The 17764-nt window shown below is 33.8% G+C and overlaps 6 protein-coding genes across 6 annotated transcripts; 2 read left to right on the top strand and 4 right to left on the bottom strand.

The window, feature by feature from the left end:
* Window positions 1–636: 636 nt before the first annotated feature.
* Window positions 637–1779, bottom strand: COCMIDRAFT_110053 (uncharacterized protein; the record flags this gene model as incomplete). The annotated part of the gene is made up of 2 exons (XM_007695335.1): window positions 637–1360; window positions 1460–1779. 2 exons carry the CDS (start codon window positions 1777–1779, stop codon window positions 637–639), a joined length of 1044 nt encoding a protein of 347 aa, XP_007693525.1.
* A 19-nt stretch (window positions 1780–1798) lies between these two features.
* COCMIDRAFT_110066 (uncharacterized protein) lies at window positions 1799–1987 on the bottom strand (the record flags this gene model as incomplete). Its single annotated transcript, XM_007695336.1, has 1 exon — window positions 1799–1987. A coding segment is annotated over one exon (189 nt), but the record flags the coding sequence as incomplete, so codon positions are not given.
* Window positions 1988–2089: 102 nt separating this feature from the next.
* Window positions 2090–3157, top strand: COCMIDRAFT_31009 (uncharacterized protein; the record flags this gene model as incomplete). Its single annotated transcript, XM_007695337.1, has 3 exons — window positions 2090–2263; window positions 2330–2836; window positions 2912–3157. The coding sequence occupies 3 exons, from the start codon at window positions 2090–2092 to the stop codon at window positions 3155–3157; spliced, it is 927 nt and encodes a 308-aa protein (XP_007693527.1).
* A 385-nt stretch (window positions 3158–3542) lies between these two features.
* Window positions 3543–5366, bottom strand: COCMIDRAFT_110054 (uncharacterized protein; the record flags this gene model as incomplete). The annotated part of the gene is made up of 9 exons (XM_007695338.1): window positions 3543–3670; window positions 3742–4258; window positions 4316–4525; window positions 4575–4841; window positions 4862–4863; window positions 4893–4947; window positions 5008–5122; window positions 5178–5240; window positions 5293–5366. 9 exons carry the CDS (start codon window positions 5364–5366, stop codon window positions 3543–3545), a joined length of 1431 nt encoding a protein of 476 aa, XP_007693528.1.
* Window positions 5367–5706: 340 nt separating this feature from the next.
* Window positions 5707–7019, top strand: COCMIDRAFT_10067 (uncharacterized protein; the record flags this gene model as incomplete). Its single annotated transcript, XM_007695339.1, has 10 exons — window positions 5707–5741; window positions 5790–5842; window positions 5896–6061; window positions 6118–6125; window positions 6170–6289; window positions 6397–6469; window positions 6527–6542; window positions 6601–6718; window positions 6772–6911; window positions 6963–7019. 10 exons carry the CDS (start codon window positions 5707–5709, stop codon window positions 7017–7019), a joined length of 786 nt encoding a protein of 261 aa, XP_007693529.1.
* A 515-nt stretch (window positions 7020–7534) lies between these two features.
* COCMIDRAFT_31012 (uncharacterized protein) lies at window positions 7535–8176 on the bottom strand (the record flags this gene model as incomplete). The annotated part of the gene is made up of 1 exon (XM_007695340.1): window positions 7535–8176. The coding sequence occupies one exon, from the start codon at window positions 8174–8176 to the stop codon at window positions 7535–7537; it is 642 nt and encodes a 213-aa protein (XP_007693530.1).
* Window positions 8177–17764: the final 9588 nt, after the last annotated feature.

Raw genomic sequence — 17764 nt, forward strand, 5'->3', positions numbered from 1 at the left:
TGTTTATCTAAAGAAGAGAGAGCAAGCTGAATATCTGCCTCGTGAGAAATTGACTGAGAAGCGTGGCTTGGAGGCATTGTAGGCAAAGGTGTGGTGGGTGCGCAAAGTTGGTAGGGTGACCGACTCGCTTGCCTGACCGACTCGCTTATCCGTCACGTTACTAGTGTTAAGTAATTAGCTATAGGTCTGTATAGATTATAACAGCTAGGTAGACTTAACCTATTTGCTAGTCTTATCTTATTAATATAAAGCAACAACTACAGTCCTTAAAATAAAAGGACTATAATAACAGAGACCTAATACTTCTATATCTAAACTAATACTAAGCTATTATAGCTTTAATATTTTAATATTGTTAAACTTAGAGAGTGTGTTGCAATAAGTTATAATCTGTTAATTAGCTAACAATGTTAGAGATGTAACAACTTATGTTTCAGGTAGTCTATATAGCACCCTGTCTTTTAACAATACAACTTTAGTAAACTCTTAATCTTTCCATTGCCTACATACGAGAAATATCGTCACATTGATCCTCCTAAAAGTTCATCTTACAGTCGAAGAACTGCAACAATGTATAAACTATCTGTCCGGCTTTTTCGAAAAAAAAAAAGTTTCGAGATGAAAATAAATATCTGTCTACCCCCGCGCTGCCGCGCTCATAACAATCTCCGTTCCTGAACCCTTCTCCCAGTCTCCATCCTTGAATGTATCCGCGTTGCCAGCCATAGCCCTTCGTAGTGCCCACTCCTGGAAAGTCGGTGCCACCTCTTCAAACTTGCCAATAGGTTTCAGTGGTACATCATTATTCGGACGTACAAAGTATGCCAAGCTATATCTAACAAAAGCATGTTGCTCACCAGGCGGAGTCAAGACTCGGTGGATGTTGCTCTTGAACTCGCCAGCGGACCACTTAACCATAGCATCGCCCAGGTTGACGAGGCAGCTCTTAGCCACTGGCTTTACCCACTTCCACCCAGCTCTCTGTCCAGGGACAACATTGTCTGAAAGATAGAGCTGGAGCCCTCCAATAGCATTGAAAAGGACAGTAAGTGTACCCCAATCGGTATGAGCCTGGAGGTTGGCGTTTTCTCCAGCCGATGCGGGGCACTTCAACAGGCGCACATGGGTGCCAGAATTATTGCTGTGACTATGGAGCTTAGGGAGATAGTTGGGGTCGGTGGGTTCGAGATTCATGTCGGTGGAAAGAATGTCTAATAGTTCGTTGGTGATGAACTTGCCGAGAGAGGAAAAGTTCCTCATCTCCGGGTAAGCAGCTCGAAGGACATCGTTGTATTTAGCCTTGGAGCGACCAAAGCCCTCGAGATCACCACAACCGATGTAGTACTGTTGATTGTTGTCCCTACGGCCGGACTTGTCTACGACGGACTTTCCTAATCCTTTGTAACTGGTGATCAAATTAGTGCAACGATTGAGAGCTATCATTCTTGAGATCACTCACCCAAGTAGAGAGTTACCATTAGAGAAAACATCATCTTCTAGAAGCGTTTCTTCTGGTAGAGCAAAAGTCCGCTGAGCAAGGAGAAACATCTCATTTGCAGCAGCTAGCATACTCATGCCATCTTCAGTATCAGAGAGATCAAGACGAATAAAGCCAAGGGTTTTGCATGCATCAATCACTTTCGTGATTTCAGCTGCGTCTCGAACAATGAGCTTCTTGAGTGATATCGGCTCGAAATCCACAACTTCCACATCAGTGGGAAAGGGGGGAATCTTGTCCCAGCCATTGATGATATCTGGGGCGAAATCATAGGGCGACATTCTGAATGGTTATGAAAATTTAAAATCGGAGTTCCCGCTGGAAATGAGTATTCAAAATTGTTTCAATGTCTGATTGGTTTTTGTCATCATTATATCCTGTGTTGTTCTTCCAAGCCCAGGGTGTTTCGGTACCCGAGATCTCAGAATATGGCCCTATCCGATAACGCACTAACTGCAACAACTTCATCTCGGATGCCGGGGCAAAGCCACATTTCGAATAATCACATCATAATTGTGTCATGGTGGCATGTGTTTATATTGCTGAATTGGGTTTATCTTAGCCCACAAACCGCGATCAGGTGTCCTAACAATGTCTTTGTCTATAACTGACCTATTTTCGGTCGAAGGCCTCGTGGCTGTCATCACTGGCGGTGGCACTGGAATAGGGCTTATGATAGCAAAAGCCCTTGAGCATAATGGTGCTATTGTCTACATTCTCGGGCGTCGCGAAGAGGTCTTGAAGAATGCATGCAAGCAAGAAAAGGTAGCCTACACACATACTCCCTCTCTCTTCAAAACCAAAAAAGCAGACAACTGATTCACTACATAGCACCAAAATTTACGCTATATTGTCGCCGATGTTACGGACAAGGTATCTCTTCAAAATGCCTGCAACACTGTTGAGAACGAAGTGGGCTACATCAACCTGCTAGTCAATAACTCAGGCATTATTGGACGATGGCATAATTCGATACCGAGACCGCAACCTTTCCCTCAACTCCCAGATAATTTTATTAGCAAAGAGGCAGGTAGCGACTTTACAAACGTTCGGGGCATCAGAGACTTTCTTTGGAAGGACGAACCTAGCGATTGGAGCAGTGTGTTCAACGTCAACGTGACGGGAATCTGGTTGACAACGATCGCATTTCTGGAACTGCTGGATGCCGGAAACAAGAGGAAAAACTTTGCTGCTCAGAGCCAAATAGTTACTATTGGAAGCATCGGTGCATTCCAACGACTTCTAGGTACATCGTTTTCTTACAATCCGAGCAAAGCAGCCGCAACTCATCTCGCAAAGATGTTCGCGACAAACTTTGCGCAGTGGGGAATTCGTTCGGTAAGTTTGATTCCATCCTTGCGTTGAACTACCTGTGGTATAATGCGACCTAACTCCCATTTTTACATTAAACAGAACGTTATCGCACCAGGTGTTTATCCCTCAGAGATATCCGCTGGCACGAACACAATGGACGAAAAGAATAGGAACCAGCTGCCCCCGAAGATATCACCAGCAGAGATTCCTCTTGAAAGATTTGGTGGCGAGCAGGACATGGCATCCGCAATACTATATCTGGCCAGCTGTGGCGCACGATATCTCAATGGGTGTGTGATCATAACCGATGGTGGAAGACTTGGAGTCGCTCCAGCAGTTGCTTAGATGCTTTTTGTGGACAATTCGTCTCTAATCAAAAAAATTTGTCAATTAGAATAATTACGAAAACCTCCAATGCATGTGCTGCAATGACCTGAGAACAAGATGCCCTTCCCGCGTTACTAGCTGGGCTACAGCACTTCCCTTGCCGCATAGAAAACGATCCGTACGCTGAAGTAGCTGTTCGTTTTGCCTCTTCGCTGATATGTTATCAAAACGAGGATTGCTTACAATACGCCATCAGACTTCCTCAACATCACGATTTTAATTTATGATAGCTCACCCTATTAACAAGACCAGTTTTTGATTGTTAATAGAGCTCCAGGCGCAATTTTTAATGCTGCTACTAAAACAGTTATCTTGTTGCGTCCGATAGTCGATTTTCACTACCCTACAATTTTATCGGATACTTTGCTCTTAGCGCCTTCCCGTTCCTCGTAATGACCCAGATGAAAGGGATCGCAACAATCGAAAGAAACCCGAGAAGTGAATTTCCCCAGCCAAGTCCCAGTTTCTGATCTGTTGTCTTATTAGTCTGACTTGATCTCAAAAGATATTAAGGCTGTGAAGAGGAACAGTTGATCACTTACACATGTCTGGAGCGACTACCGGCAAAAATGTGCCAACAACATTTCGAGAAGATACTAAAATAGCTGTCGCACTAGCTGAGACTTGTGGGAAAGCTTCAATCATGTAGCTTTGAATAGGCAAGAAGATGCCAACCAGACCGATGCCAAAAGGCAAGAGGCCCACCACAGAGATTGCCCAGTGCACACCCTTGTCAGCCGCCCATCCGTACCAGAAAAAAGTCATTGGTACTAAAAACCCCAGGATTTTGCAGACCTCGAGCCTCATTTCTGGCTCGAAAATGTCATTGTTAGCCCTGAGGGACTTTTTCAACAGGGCAGCAGACAATACGCCGTGCACTGCAAGCCCAATGAAAAACCCGACGCCAATTGAAATGTACACCAGACTTGATTGACTTATTGACCATCCATATTTTGAAGTAAAGACACTGCTAATAGTTGTAAAGAGCAGGTACAGAAGTCCATATACATAGGCCATGTAAAGGCAGAGAATGGCACTCACCGGCGAGCGAAAAAGCAACTGCGTCATTGTTCTTAGTTGCGTCTGTTATAAGATCGGGTGATAATGATCACTTACCTTCCAAGGTCGTACCACTGGCAGTATGAGTTCATAAAATGATAACTTGCTATGGCTTTGGTCCGCTTCGCTTCGTGGGACTAGGGTAGGATTGATTTTCTGCAACTGTTCACTTTTCCGCTGTAGTATGATCTCTGCATTCGACTCTTTCACCGAAAAGAAAGTCACAACTATGGATATCATGGACGTGATAAACATGAAGTAGTAAATCTGATTGGAATATAAGTCGAGCGATTCAAAAACAACATTTTTTACTCACTGCTCGCCAACCCAAGCCTTCACCTAAGTAAGCGCCTACAATGGGCCCTACTATTGGGCCCAATAGAGGGCCTATAGCAAAAATCGTCAATGCGAGTCCTCGATCATCGCGATCAAAGATATCCGATATGATGCCGCCGCCAATTGATAAGCAGCCTGAGCCACCAAATCCCGCCAGAAAACGGAAAGCCATCTGCATTTGTATGCTCGTAGACAAGGCGCAACCGAGTTGCCAGATCGAGAATATGAAGGTGGAAAGTAAGAGTATCTGTATGCCATTAGTCACACAACTGAGCACAATCCAATTGCGATATGGCACTTGCAGGACGACGACCATAAACTTCACTCAAGCGGCCGAAAAAAAGTGATCCTACCTAGTCGACCAAATATAAGCATTAAAATAGTCCGTCTAGCTGAATATGATCAAGACTTACTACGTAGCCGAGAATAAAGAAAGTAACTACAAGAACAGAAAGTGTTTCTGAATCATTTTTCAAGCTCTTGTTGATAAGACTTATCGCCGGTGCAATCATTGAGGAGGCTAGCGGGCTGGAATTATTAGCACACCAGTGATTGGTATAAGTAGGGTTAAGTATCATCAAACCTTATGAAAGCAATAAACGAAACTACAGACAAGACAACCCATTTTTTGTACGATTTCCAATTCCTAGTGAAGAGATTAGTAGCAGAAACGACTTCGAATGCTTTGCATTCCTTACCTGGGGTTTTCTGGGTCATGATCGCTGTCCCAAGTCACTAGATTACGCGTAGGGGATGTTTCTGAATCTTTCATAATATTGCCCATGGGCTTGTTTTCTTGACTACGTCCCATTGCCGATTTAGTTTCTATAAGGTTATCAAGCTCTATAGGTAAATAACTAAGATATAGAATTATCTTAGTGTCTTTAATCGGGCCTTATTTTGCCTTGGAATCTAGGATGATAGAAAGCTCGGAACCCGGGCTCGGAACCCGACGCGCTTTTAACGTTAATGTTTACGGCGGCTTAGTAATTTCTGCAGAAACACCGAAATTGTGTATGCATATAGGCGGGCCATCCCTTTAAACCTCGATATACATGTATGTGGACTAATTCTGTTTCTACTTTTTCCTCCAGTACCGTAATTCTGTAGAAATGACGACAAAAGCAAAAACAGTTGTGATCACTGGGTAAGTCATAGCTTTACGGGTGTCCTCTTCGTTTCCTGACGACCACAGATGTAGTGCAAACAGCATCGGAGAGGCTTTGGCCTTTGAGTTTCATAGAAATGGTAAGATACCTCTTGCTCCCAAAACGAAAATTCACTGCTCAACATGCTTTCAGGTTACATGGTCTGCGCAACATGCCTTCCCAATGAACAATTAACAGAGATGGAGGCTCTCGGCATGATCTGCTGTCCTCTTGATGTTACAAATGATGACAGTGTTGCAAAATTCTCCGAATTTTTGCATGAGCATTATCGAGGGATAGATGTGTTGGTCAACTCAGCGTAAGCCTACAAACCAACCAGCAAACGCACATTAAAATGACTTATTGTGTTTGCAGTGGAATTAGTAAGAATATCTTAATCTCTGTTGGAGTTTACTAATTCCCGAAGACTATGTGATGCCTATTCTGGATCTTGATATGACTGAGTTGCGTCGTATTTTTGATATTAATGTGTTCGGAATGGTGCGGGTGACGCAAACTTTGTCAGACCTTTTGATCAAGAATCAAGGTACCATTATTAACATAGGATCGCTGGCCGCTTATACCCCTTATGTATTTGGAGGTTGAGCTCTGTTTATTGTTTTATCTGGGATAATGGGCTGATCACATACCCAGGTGCATACAATGGCAGTAAAGCCGCCCTTCTTGCCATGGGTAACACTCTCCGCATTGAACTCGGTCCGTTTGGGTATGTAAAATCTGCACCCTGACCTTCTCTAATTGGTGACTGATGTTTTCGTATTAGTGTCAAGGTTATGACGGTAACATTCTCAATTCCGTGACGATGTGTCAAACACTCGAATATTAATTCCGTTAAAGATTCTAGCTGGACCTATTGCAAGTGGTCTCATGACTCGCACTATACGCACTCTTCCCTCTTCGTCTCTATACCTCCCTGTGAAAGAAGAGTTTGAATCACGCATGTCACACAAGAGCCGTAAGTTTACTGAAAGTATTTTATTACGGACCGTAAAGATTAATTGGTTCTAGATGGCGTGGACACTCTTTCCAGAAGCAAGTTTGCAGAAGCAGTTGTTGCGAAGGTGGAAAAGCCTCCATTTAATTTCTGGATTGGTCCGTGGAACCGAGTAGTTTGGGTTTTGGAAACGTTTGGCCTGCTGAGTATCTGGGTACGTTGAATTTTTTTTTTCAACTAGAGCACCTCATTAACTCAAAACTAGGACAGGATATTCCGGAAAATGTTCAAATTGGACAAATTACGAAAAGCCAAGCTCTAGGGACAAAAGTAATGCATCGTAAAATTAAAGGGCGTAAACTTTTGAAATCTCCGTTCGATTAGTTTTCAACATAGAATAATTGTATGTACCCTGATATGTTGTTGAGCTGGGCGGACTAAGCTTTGAGTCATAGCCCCTTCTCCAATCCACTTGATGAAACCCAAATAAGGTTCTCTATGATTTTTTTTTAGCGCCGATTGAAGTGTGGGTGAGGAACGTTACAATCTGACATAAAATTTTATACGGCTTGGGTTAACCGTCTACAATACTCTGCCTGGTCCCGCGTAAAGTGGGGATTTCTAAGACGCACAAAAAATTTCCAATTTGATACTAATCTGCTCCTACTAGTGTAGCAGAACCATAAGAGACTTAGTACTGAAATTTTAAATTGGAAAAGACGAACGTTTCATGCTTGAAAAATACGGGATAAATACGAACAATAATCCCAAGATTGAATTCGATCTATGTATTATCATATCTACATTAGATAACAATTAGGACGGCTTGCTTGTATGTTATGAAACCTCCGACAAAAAACTCTTCAGAGCCTTCCTAGCCATCTTGGATGACGGAATGCGGTGGAATGGGGAAGAATAGGAGACGATACGTCCATCCGTGTCTGTGCAGCGCTCTATCAGGCGGACGCAGCGATCTTCGGTGACGATTGGGTCGTCAGAATTGATGAAGTGAAGTATTGGGGTCGAGATCTTGTTTTCGTAATAAGGCTGCAAGGCTTGGTGATGCTCGCGGTAACCGGAATAGGATACGATGAAATGAATGGGAGGGTGCGTCGTGTTGAAGAACGCCGGCCGATCCGCAGGCGGTCGTTCAAGAAGGCCAGCCACGATTGCAGCAAGTGCACCTCCTTGGGAGAACCCGATAAATCCATCGAAAGGTCCGTTTTTCTCCAGAATCTCAGCAACATACCGGAGGGTGGCATGTGTACGATCAAATTCGTCAATAGCTTTCATGTCCCACCACGAGCGAATGCGCATTCCAGACATGGTCTCTCCAGCGTCGAAGGGAGCCTCGACATACTCAAGTTTCGTCTCGGTTTTGAAAGTTTCTCCGATAATTTTTTGAACGGTGGATGTCTCGGTTCTGAAAATCTCAGCGTTCTGCTGGTACCCGTGGAGGAGGAGAATCTTGCGCGACATGGGTGAACAAAATAAGAAGTGAGGTTGACTCAAGAAGTAGAATTAAATTGATAGCTCAGGGTTTGAATTTCTCAAAGTTTGAAAAAGATGAATTGAACATAAATATTGAGGGATACTTCCAGTTGTATACTCTGCCCAGGCCATTTGGTTGTTGCCAAGATATCCAATTTCCGGCAGCGCGGAATTGACCTCAAATCCCAAGAACCGGGATTCGACAATGGCAGCCGGTATACCATGGATCCGTGTTGAATATGTGCCTATACTGCTCCGTCGTGATTCGTTACCCGCGCCATAGCACAGTGTTCTAGAGCAGATAGCCAAGCTTGATTTTTTTCAGACACCAATACAGAAATCTTAGTACCTTACGTTACCCTAGATTTGGGATGAGGTCGTCAACGAAGGAGACGACGAAGCAATTTCCCTCTCGGCTGCCGACAGCTTGTACGGAGGCCGATAGCCTAATTCACCGACAACTACTTTTTTGCTAAACCCTAAAACCCTAAACTTAAATAATTTATGTATGCAAGTAAATTAAGGGTTGCAACTAGTGAATTAAGAGTTAGAGTTACAAATTTATTCTATTATTCTATCTTAGAAGCTGTTGAATAGACTCTGTGCTAGCTAATAATTAGTATTAGCAAGTTTGTGCAAGGCAGAGTAATTGCAAAGTGTGCACAGCGTGCAGCAAAAGGTGTAGGCAAGTAACTAGTAGTTTATTGTCTGTCCTATCTATTGTACAAAGGAAAAGGGTTCTGTACCCTTTAACATATGCAGATGCGCGTACAAGAACAATGCATGTAACTCTACTTAAGTACGCAAACACTATTGTTTAGAGAGAAGCTCTTACTATATAAGAGTAGTTATTAATAAAGGAAAACTAAATAGAGGGGACAGTGTTAGACAAGAGCTTAAGTTTAAGCACTAATTTAATAGTAATAAGAAGAGTTACTTGCAGGGCTAGTTATAGAGCTAGGATACTTTAAGCTAGATAAGGCTATTTATACTAGCTATATATTACTATTAGTCTTAATAGAATAGGTTAAAGTATAGTTATTATAAATATAGTTAGAGTATATACTATTATAATAAAGAAATTTACTAGTATATTTATATGTAACGGGCTGAACGCCCTTCGCCTCCCATACTCGTCTACGACCTCGTTTACTACCTGCCCAGCCCGATTGTTACCCCAGCAACCAGCATTGTATATAGATAGCCACGTAGCCGAGAAGCTTAGCTCTCTATCGAATACAATCTCTTGTTACCTAGGCCTGTCCGTTTGTGCTTCCGAGCTTAAGACTACCCCACGGGGTTGAGCCCCTTACATTATATATAGTACTATAGTACTATAGTACTAGTAGAGGCTATTAGAGCTTTAGATAGTACTACATGAATAGATAAAAAGGCCTTAATATATAACTAATACTAAGAAAAAATAATATTAGTATTTATAATAAATATTAACGTGTTTCACCACCGAGTCGTCAACCCCACCGAGTCGTCAGCTCCACCACCACACCCCACCTTTGCAACAACAACGCGTGATGTCTCAACAACTTAACGTGCAACAAGCCTATAGTGAAGCAGATATTAACTTAGCTATTTAAAGTCTTACTTTACACCAGATCTAGACTGAAACACGCGCTGCTATTGTATATAGTGTCCCACGAACGATAATCCAAGAGCGACGCGCTAGACGACGCCCTCGACGCGATTGCGAGCCTAACTATAAGCGCCTAATAAAACTAGAAGAGGAGGCTATTACTAGGCGTATAATAGTTAAGGCTGAGCGAGGACTACCCTGTAGGAGAGACGACGTACGAGATATGGCTAATAGACTACTGCGAGAGCGCGGCGGGGAGGAGGTTAGTAAGAACTAGGTTGATAGGTTCGTCTAGCGCAATCCTAAGCTCCGTACGCGCCGGAGCCGTCTATACGATCACCAGCGAGCTCTCTACGAAGACCTAGCGCTTATTAAGGGCTAGTTTAAGCTAGTTCAGAATATAAAGGCGAAGTATAGTATTATAGATAAAGATATCTATAACTTTAATAAGACTAGCTTTATTATAAGTAAGATTTTATTATAGTTAGTTATTACAGGCTTAGACAAACTAGGAAGAATAAAGAAGATCTAGCTAGGTAATCGTAAGTAGGTTACGCTAATATAAGGCGTTGGCGCAATAGGCACGCGTATCCTAGCGTTTCTTATCTTTACTAGTAAGGTTCTAATCTCTACCTAGTTCATAGAGGATCTATCACGCGACTAGGTAATCTAAGTTAGTCCTACTAGCTAGATAAATAATAATCTAGCGCTTAACTAGCTTCGTTACTTTAATTCCTATGCGCGGCCTATAGGGACGCATAAGCTGCTCCTTATTAATAGCTATAAGAGCTACTACTTAGTAGCTTTCTAAGATCTCTATAAAGAGATAAAGATAATCCTCCTCTATATACCTCTCTACTTGTCGCACCTCTTATAGCCTCTTAATATAGACTACTTCTCGCCGTTAAAGCGGGCGTATAGTAATACTATCTTAGTCTTAGCACGTAATCATATCTACTATATTAGTAAAGAAACCTTCCTACTAGCGTTTAAATAGGCCTATTATAAAGCTATTATACTAGAGAATATCTATAGAGGGTTTTAAGGTGCTAGGCTTACTCTATATAATTATTACGTTATTTTATTATAGCTTAACGTCGTATTACGTACGCTGACTCCACCAGCGTAAGAGACTACTACCTAGGAGCCGAAAACGCCGCGCAACGCGCACGAAATAGAGGCGTAGGCTACGCTTATTCAAAACTATATATAAATCTAGCAAGGGTCTCCTATAAGTTCTCTTAAGGAGTAGATATAGCAGTTAAGTAAGGGAGCCTAGTAGATAGCTTATTATATAGTATTAATATAGGAGGAAATAAGTCGCCTATAAGACGCTATTAAAGCGTTAATAAAGTGAAAAACTCGTAAGCGGCGCTACGTATAAGTAGAGGGGTCCTAGATAGTTAGCTAGATAGCTAATTAGATCACTAAGGTAGAGGGTGATAGGTATAATGATAGTGCAACGTCTGTAAAGAGGGTGCGTAGTGAACGGCGCTGCGGGCGTTGTAGCCAAATTGGACACAACTCTCGCACCTACTAAGTAGAATTAGAAGATATAGAGGATAGCGACGCGTCTAAAGAATAATATCTTATTCTACTTAATACTTTTAATTATAGTGGTGTTGCGCAATATTATTACAAAGGTGGGGTGTGGTGGTGGAGCTGACGACTCGGTGGGGTTGACGACTCGGTGGTGAAACACGTTATTATATACTCTTAAATTATATTAAACTATACTACTAAATAGCCTAACTTATTAAGTAGCTTAAAATTTATTAGCTTTATCTTATCTTTTATAATATAAAATATCTTTATAACTAGATATAATTCTAGCTTAAGTTAAAGAGAGAATTTAGCTTGATTTTTAGGCCTATCTTTCTAGCTAATTTAAAAGCTTCTAATATACTGCTAAAGCCTTCTAAGATTCCTAATATATACTTTCTTAATATACTTAAAAAATAATATTTTAATATAAAATATACTTTACTAGTTAGAAGCTAACTTTATTAAAATAGTATATAATTACCTAATATATTTTTAACTTGGACTTATGACGATTTTTACTTTAGCTATAAAAGGTAGTAGATATAGTAGATAAACTACTAGAAGTATAAAGTTTAGAGCTAGTAGGTAAGTACTAAGCTAATTAATTTATATTATATTTAGATAAGCTTAAAATAGGATTTACTTAAGTAAAAAACTATTAAAGAAGTTTTTAGAAAAAATTTTAAGTTATAGGTAAATAGTTTAGGCTTATAGCTAATATAAAAGCTAAGTATAGTATCTAAGATAATAATATATATAACTTTAGTAAGAGTAAGTTCTAAATAAGTATAATTAGGTTAATAAAGGTTATTACTAGTTTAGAGAAATATACTTAACTAGATTTTATTTAGCTAGGTAATTATAAGTAGATTATAGTTATCTAAAGTATTTATACTATAGAGTATATCATTTTATATTTTATCATCTATAAAACTTATATCAATATCTATATATAGTATAAAAAAATAGATATACTAGGTAATTGAAAGTTTATAGTTTTAAAAACTAGCTAGATAAATAATAAGCTTAGTTTTAAGTAGTTTAAGTACTTTAATATATATATTAAAGAATAAAAAGTAGAGATATATTAGTTACTTATTTTAAATAAGTATAAAAGCTACTTTAACTAGGATTTTAAAAACTACTATAAAAAGAATAAGATTATAATAGTTTTTATACTTTTTTATTTATTATATATATTTTAGCTACTTAATATAGTCTACTTTTTACTATTAAAGTAGAAGTACTTTTAGTATATATAAGACTTAGTATACTAATATATCTTTTATATTTATAAAAAAAGCTGTTTACTAGTATTTAAAAATAGATTTTTATAAAAAAGCTTTTAAGGTAATAAAGCTAGTTTTCTTTAACTTATAAAGAGTTCTAGACTATTTTAAAGTATAATACTAGACTTTGCTAGTACCTCTTTAACTAGCTAAGCTATATTAGTTAAAAATACTAAGTAATATATATAAATTTAAATCTTAGTTATTTAGTATAGTATAGAAAAGCTTTTTTATACTTATAAAAGATACTTAATACATACTTTATAAGAATATACTCTAGAAAGTATATATCTATAAGCCTAAAAAGTAATTAAAAAAAAACTAAGTATAAATTATATAAAAAAAAATATTGAAAAAAAAGAAAAACTAGAGTACAGTAAGAAAGCTGCTTTAGTACCTAGGTTACTAAGTATAGCTTAGTTAAAAAAAAGCTTATAGTAATAAAAGTATTATAATATTATAATATAGAGTACTTTAAGCTTTATTTAGACTTTAATAAGTTTATAAAAAATAAAATAAGTTATATAATACTTTAATAGCTTAAGTATATAGTTTCTCTACTTTACTAAACTTAAAAACTAGTAAAATATTTCTTTTATTTTATATATAATAGATTAAACTTAGAATATAATTATTTATACTCTACTTTATATACTTTTTTAATAGTAAACTAAAGTATTTTAAACTTTAATATTTAATTTACTCTAATTATAGTATCTACTTTAAATAGTATATAAAAAATAGAAATAGACCTATATCTAAAAAAAATTTAATTTAAAAACTTAGTTACTTTATAAATATATTAATAAATAATATACTAAACTAGTATAAACTAACTTAAAAACCTATTAACTAAAGTAGAAAAGCTATTTAATAGTACTTCTACTCTAGTATAATAAGCTTTAAACTCTACTATTTAAGATTAAGAAAATAAAAAACTAGTAGTACTAGAATAATAGTAAGAAAAAAAAGTTAAAAAATATTAACTGCATAATTTTTATAAAATAAAGTATAAATTTAAATAAAAAAATAATTAAGTAATTTTCTTAGCTTTATAATCTACTAGTTCTAGACTATTTATACTAGTTTATACTAATCTAACTATATATACTTTACTTAAGCTAAAGAACTTTAATATATATACTAAAAAAAACTATAAAGATTGTAACTTATAGTATAATAATTATAAATTTTTTTTTTATAATAACCTACTTAATTTTTTAATAAAAATTCTAAAGTAACTTTTACTTTCTACTATAATTTAAAGAAGCTCTAGAACTCTTAGAAGCTTAAAAAAAACTTTTTTTATAAGTAAAATCTTAACTAGAAAGAAACTTGAAATAAGTTAGCTAAAGCTATATTAAACTTTTTTAAAATACTACTAGAAAAATATATAAAAGCTAAGAAAGCTTTTTTATAGTTGAAATAATAGTATAACTAGTTACTAATAGACTTTTTAAACTAACTCTAGCTATTATAGATTACACTAAGCTAAAAAAAAACTAAGCTTTTATAAAATAATATTTACCTAATAGTACTAGAAATTTATATAAAAGTTAAGTGTATTAGAAAAAAAGTAAACTTAATATAGTAATAATATTATTGCTAATAGTTTTTAAGAAATCTAAGTAAACTTAATAATAGTAGCTTAAAGCTTAATAATAAAAATAGGAAAAAGTCTAATTAAACGTAGTTTAGCTATAATAATAATAAAAAAAATAACTACTATAGCTAAAAAAGCTAGAATTAGGTATAAAAAAGTAAAAAAAGTATAATAAAAACTAAACTAGCCTTTAAAAGTAAAAATTACTCTATATTATTAAAAAAATAAAAATATAAATACTATCTATTTTTTAGCCATACAAAAAAAAAATATTAGTAATTATACCTAAAACTCTATTTAAAAAAAATAAATTAAAAAAAAGTAAAAGTTAGAAAAACTTTTAGTTAGTACTTTTTTATTTTATATTACTAAAGTAGAATAGAACTTAAATAATTTAATTAGAATTATATGAAACTTACTATTTTTAAGACTTTTAAAACTTTTTATCGTAACTTTAACTATTAAAAAGTATAAATATAAAACTTTAATTAATATAAGTATATAGCTTAACATTATTTTAGCTATTACTATTATAATAGGCTATACCTATTATATATATATAGCCTCTATATACTATTATTAGCTATTACTACCTAGCTATATAGCTTTATCTTTAACTTATCTTTAACTCTACTTTAACTTTATTTTAAATTTATTCTACTACTAGTATATAAAATAGGTTAATTTTTTATCTAGCTAGTTATTAATTAATTTTATTTTTACTTATACTGCTATAGTCTTCTTAAGTATATAGCTTAGCTATATAGCTATAAAGCTTATACCTCTAATAACTATAAAATAATTAAACTTTAAAGTAGAGAAGTTAAAACTACTAGATACTTTTACTATAAATAAAACTAAAATAATAATTTATAGTATAACCTTTACTATACTATTTATTTATAATAGTAAAAATAATAATTAAAACTACTATATTATCTCTATAGTTATTAACTTGAAAAAGTTCTTAATTTTTCTTAGTATACTATAAATTAAAAAGTATAGTTTGAAGCTAAACTTTACTACTAACAGACTCTTCTATACTATAAAAAAAAATATATACCTACTATTTCAAAAAGTTACTATTAAATATACTAAAAAATTTAACAAAACTATAAAAACTTTCAACTTAAATATTTATACTTTTAATTTTTATAAAGTTACTTACTTTTAATATAAAAAGTTAGCTAATAAAGTATACTAATTTATATTATATTAAGTTAAAAAATACTTTTATAGTATATCTAAAATACTTTAAAGCTAATCTAGCTATTAAGCTTTAACTAAAAACTAATTTACTATTTTTACTAGGCAGTAGTAATTAGGCGTTGTGTAGGAGGACACCTATTAGGTAATAATACTTAACTATAGATTGCTTACTATTATCTTTTCTTATATTAATATCTCTTTCCCTGTATTCTCCTTACACATATAAGGGGAAATAAACTCTTAAACTTATACTATTATAGCTTACTAAATAATAGTAGCTATTAACTCTTCTAGTAATAATAAAATAACTAGTAACTAGTAACTAGTAACTAATAACTAGTAATTAGTAGGGGTTATACTTATAAACTCTTATATATATACCTTATAGTTAAAGAATTATATTTATAAATAGCTAATTCTCTTATCTATATATCTAGCTATCTACTTATACTTATTAAAAGTATAGTAGTATAAGACTACTACTAGCTATAGGCTAGTAGTTAAGGAAATAACTCTAGACTCTATATAATTATGTAACTATAGTAATATAAAGAAATATATTAGCTAGTAATACTAGCTAATCTATCTATATAATCTAAATCTACTATATAAGTAGCTAGATATAGCACTGCCTTAGTATTTATAACTACCTTAATAGTATCTACCCTAGCACATTACTACTTTATAACTTTTTCTTTAGTAAGCAAGATATAATTTAAGCTTATATTTAAAAATACTTAAGAAATGTTAAATATAGTATTTAAAGTTTTTAGTAAAAGCTTTTATTTTAAATAAAATAAAAAACTTTTTATAGCGACTTTATCTAAACTAAATAATATAAACTAAACTGAGTATCTATATACTAAAAATAAGTAGTTAAAAAAAGTAATAAGCTATACTAAAAAAAAGCTATTTAGTAAAAAAATAATATTTTTTAAATAACTTACTAATAAGTTATTCAATAAGTTTAATAATTCTATAAGTAATATAGAAAACCTTTAAGAAGGTTCTAATAATAAAGACTTAACTTAAAATAATCTAGTATTAGGTAAGTTTTTATAAAAAAAGCTAATTATACTAATATTATATAAAAAGTAAAAAAAAGTACTTTAAAAGTACTATAATATACTGTTAAGTAGCTATTTTAAATATACTTCTATATATACTAAGTTATAGTATATATATACTTAGCCTTATATATTAAAAAATATAAAAAACTATATCTATAATTATTTATACTATAATAAAGCCATACTATATAAATATAAGCTAAAGTAAAAATATACTTATTTAATAGAGCTACTTTTATTATCTTACTATATATCTATTTTATATACCTAGAAGCCTAGCTAGCTATTTAGCTATGTAGTACTATATTAGATTTCTATTTTAAATCTCTATATTAGATTTTTATAGTAGTAATACTATTATAGTATATACTACTTCTATTTTTTAAGTTCTATTTTCTAGAACTTAAATTACCTAGCTAATAAAATCTAGTAAAGCTAAACCTAACTAATTCTAATTAGCTATTCTAGCTATTTTATCTATCTTATCTATTTTATTTATTTTATCTATTTTATCTATTTTATTTAATTTATATATTTTATTACTAGTTAATTTTACTACTTTTAGTTAATTTTACTGCTTTTAGTTAATCTTACTAGCTTCTAGTTTATTATATCTAGCCTATCTAGCCTATTATATCTAGCTTATTTAGCTTATTATATTAGTTTTATTTTATTTTATATTAGTTTTATTTTATTTTATATTAGTTTTATTTTATTATATACTCTACCAATACTCTATATTCTATTTTTATTGCTAATTTAAGCTATAGTAGAAATATACTTATTTAGTAAAGCTGCTTTTATTATTTTACTATATATCTATCTTATATACTTAAAAGCCTAGCTAGCTATTTAGCTATCTAGCACTATATTAGATCTTTATATTAGATTTCTATAGTAGTAATACTTCTATAGTATAGTAATAATAGATTTTCTCTAAAATTTACTTTTAAGTAAAGTTTTTAGTTAAGTTTATAACTAATACCTAGTTATTATTAATAGATTTTTTAAAATAGTCTATTATATACTAGCATAATCTAAATAAACTAGTATTAACGATACTTAAGCTTAGAAATATAAAGTTATTCAACTCTATAGTACTTTAAATAAACTATTTTTTATTAAAGTATTTTAATAAAAGTAAAGCTATAAAAAACTTTTAACTACTATTTTAACTTAAAAAAAGTTCTCACTTTATTATATTACTTATAAATAAATAGTTAGACTAAATATTAAAATTAAATATATAAATAGTATTTATATTACTTT

This window comes from Bipolaris oryzae, assembly GCF_000523455.1.
Source record: "Bipolaris oryzae ATCC 44560 unplaced genomic scaffold scaffold_299, whole genome shotgun sequence".
Taxonomy (NCBI): Eukaryota; Fungi; Ascomycota; class Dothideomycetes; order Pleosporales; family Pleosporaceae; genus Bipolaris; species Bipolaris oryzae.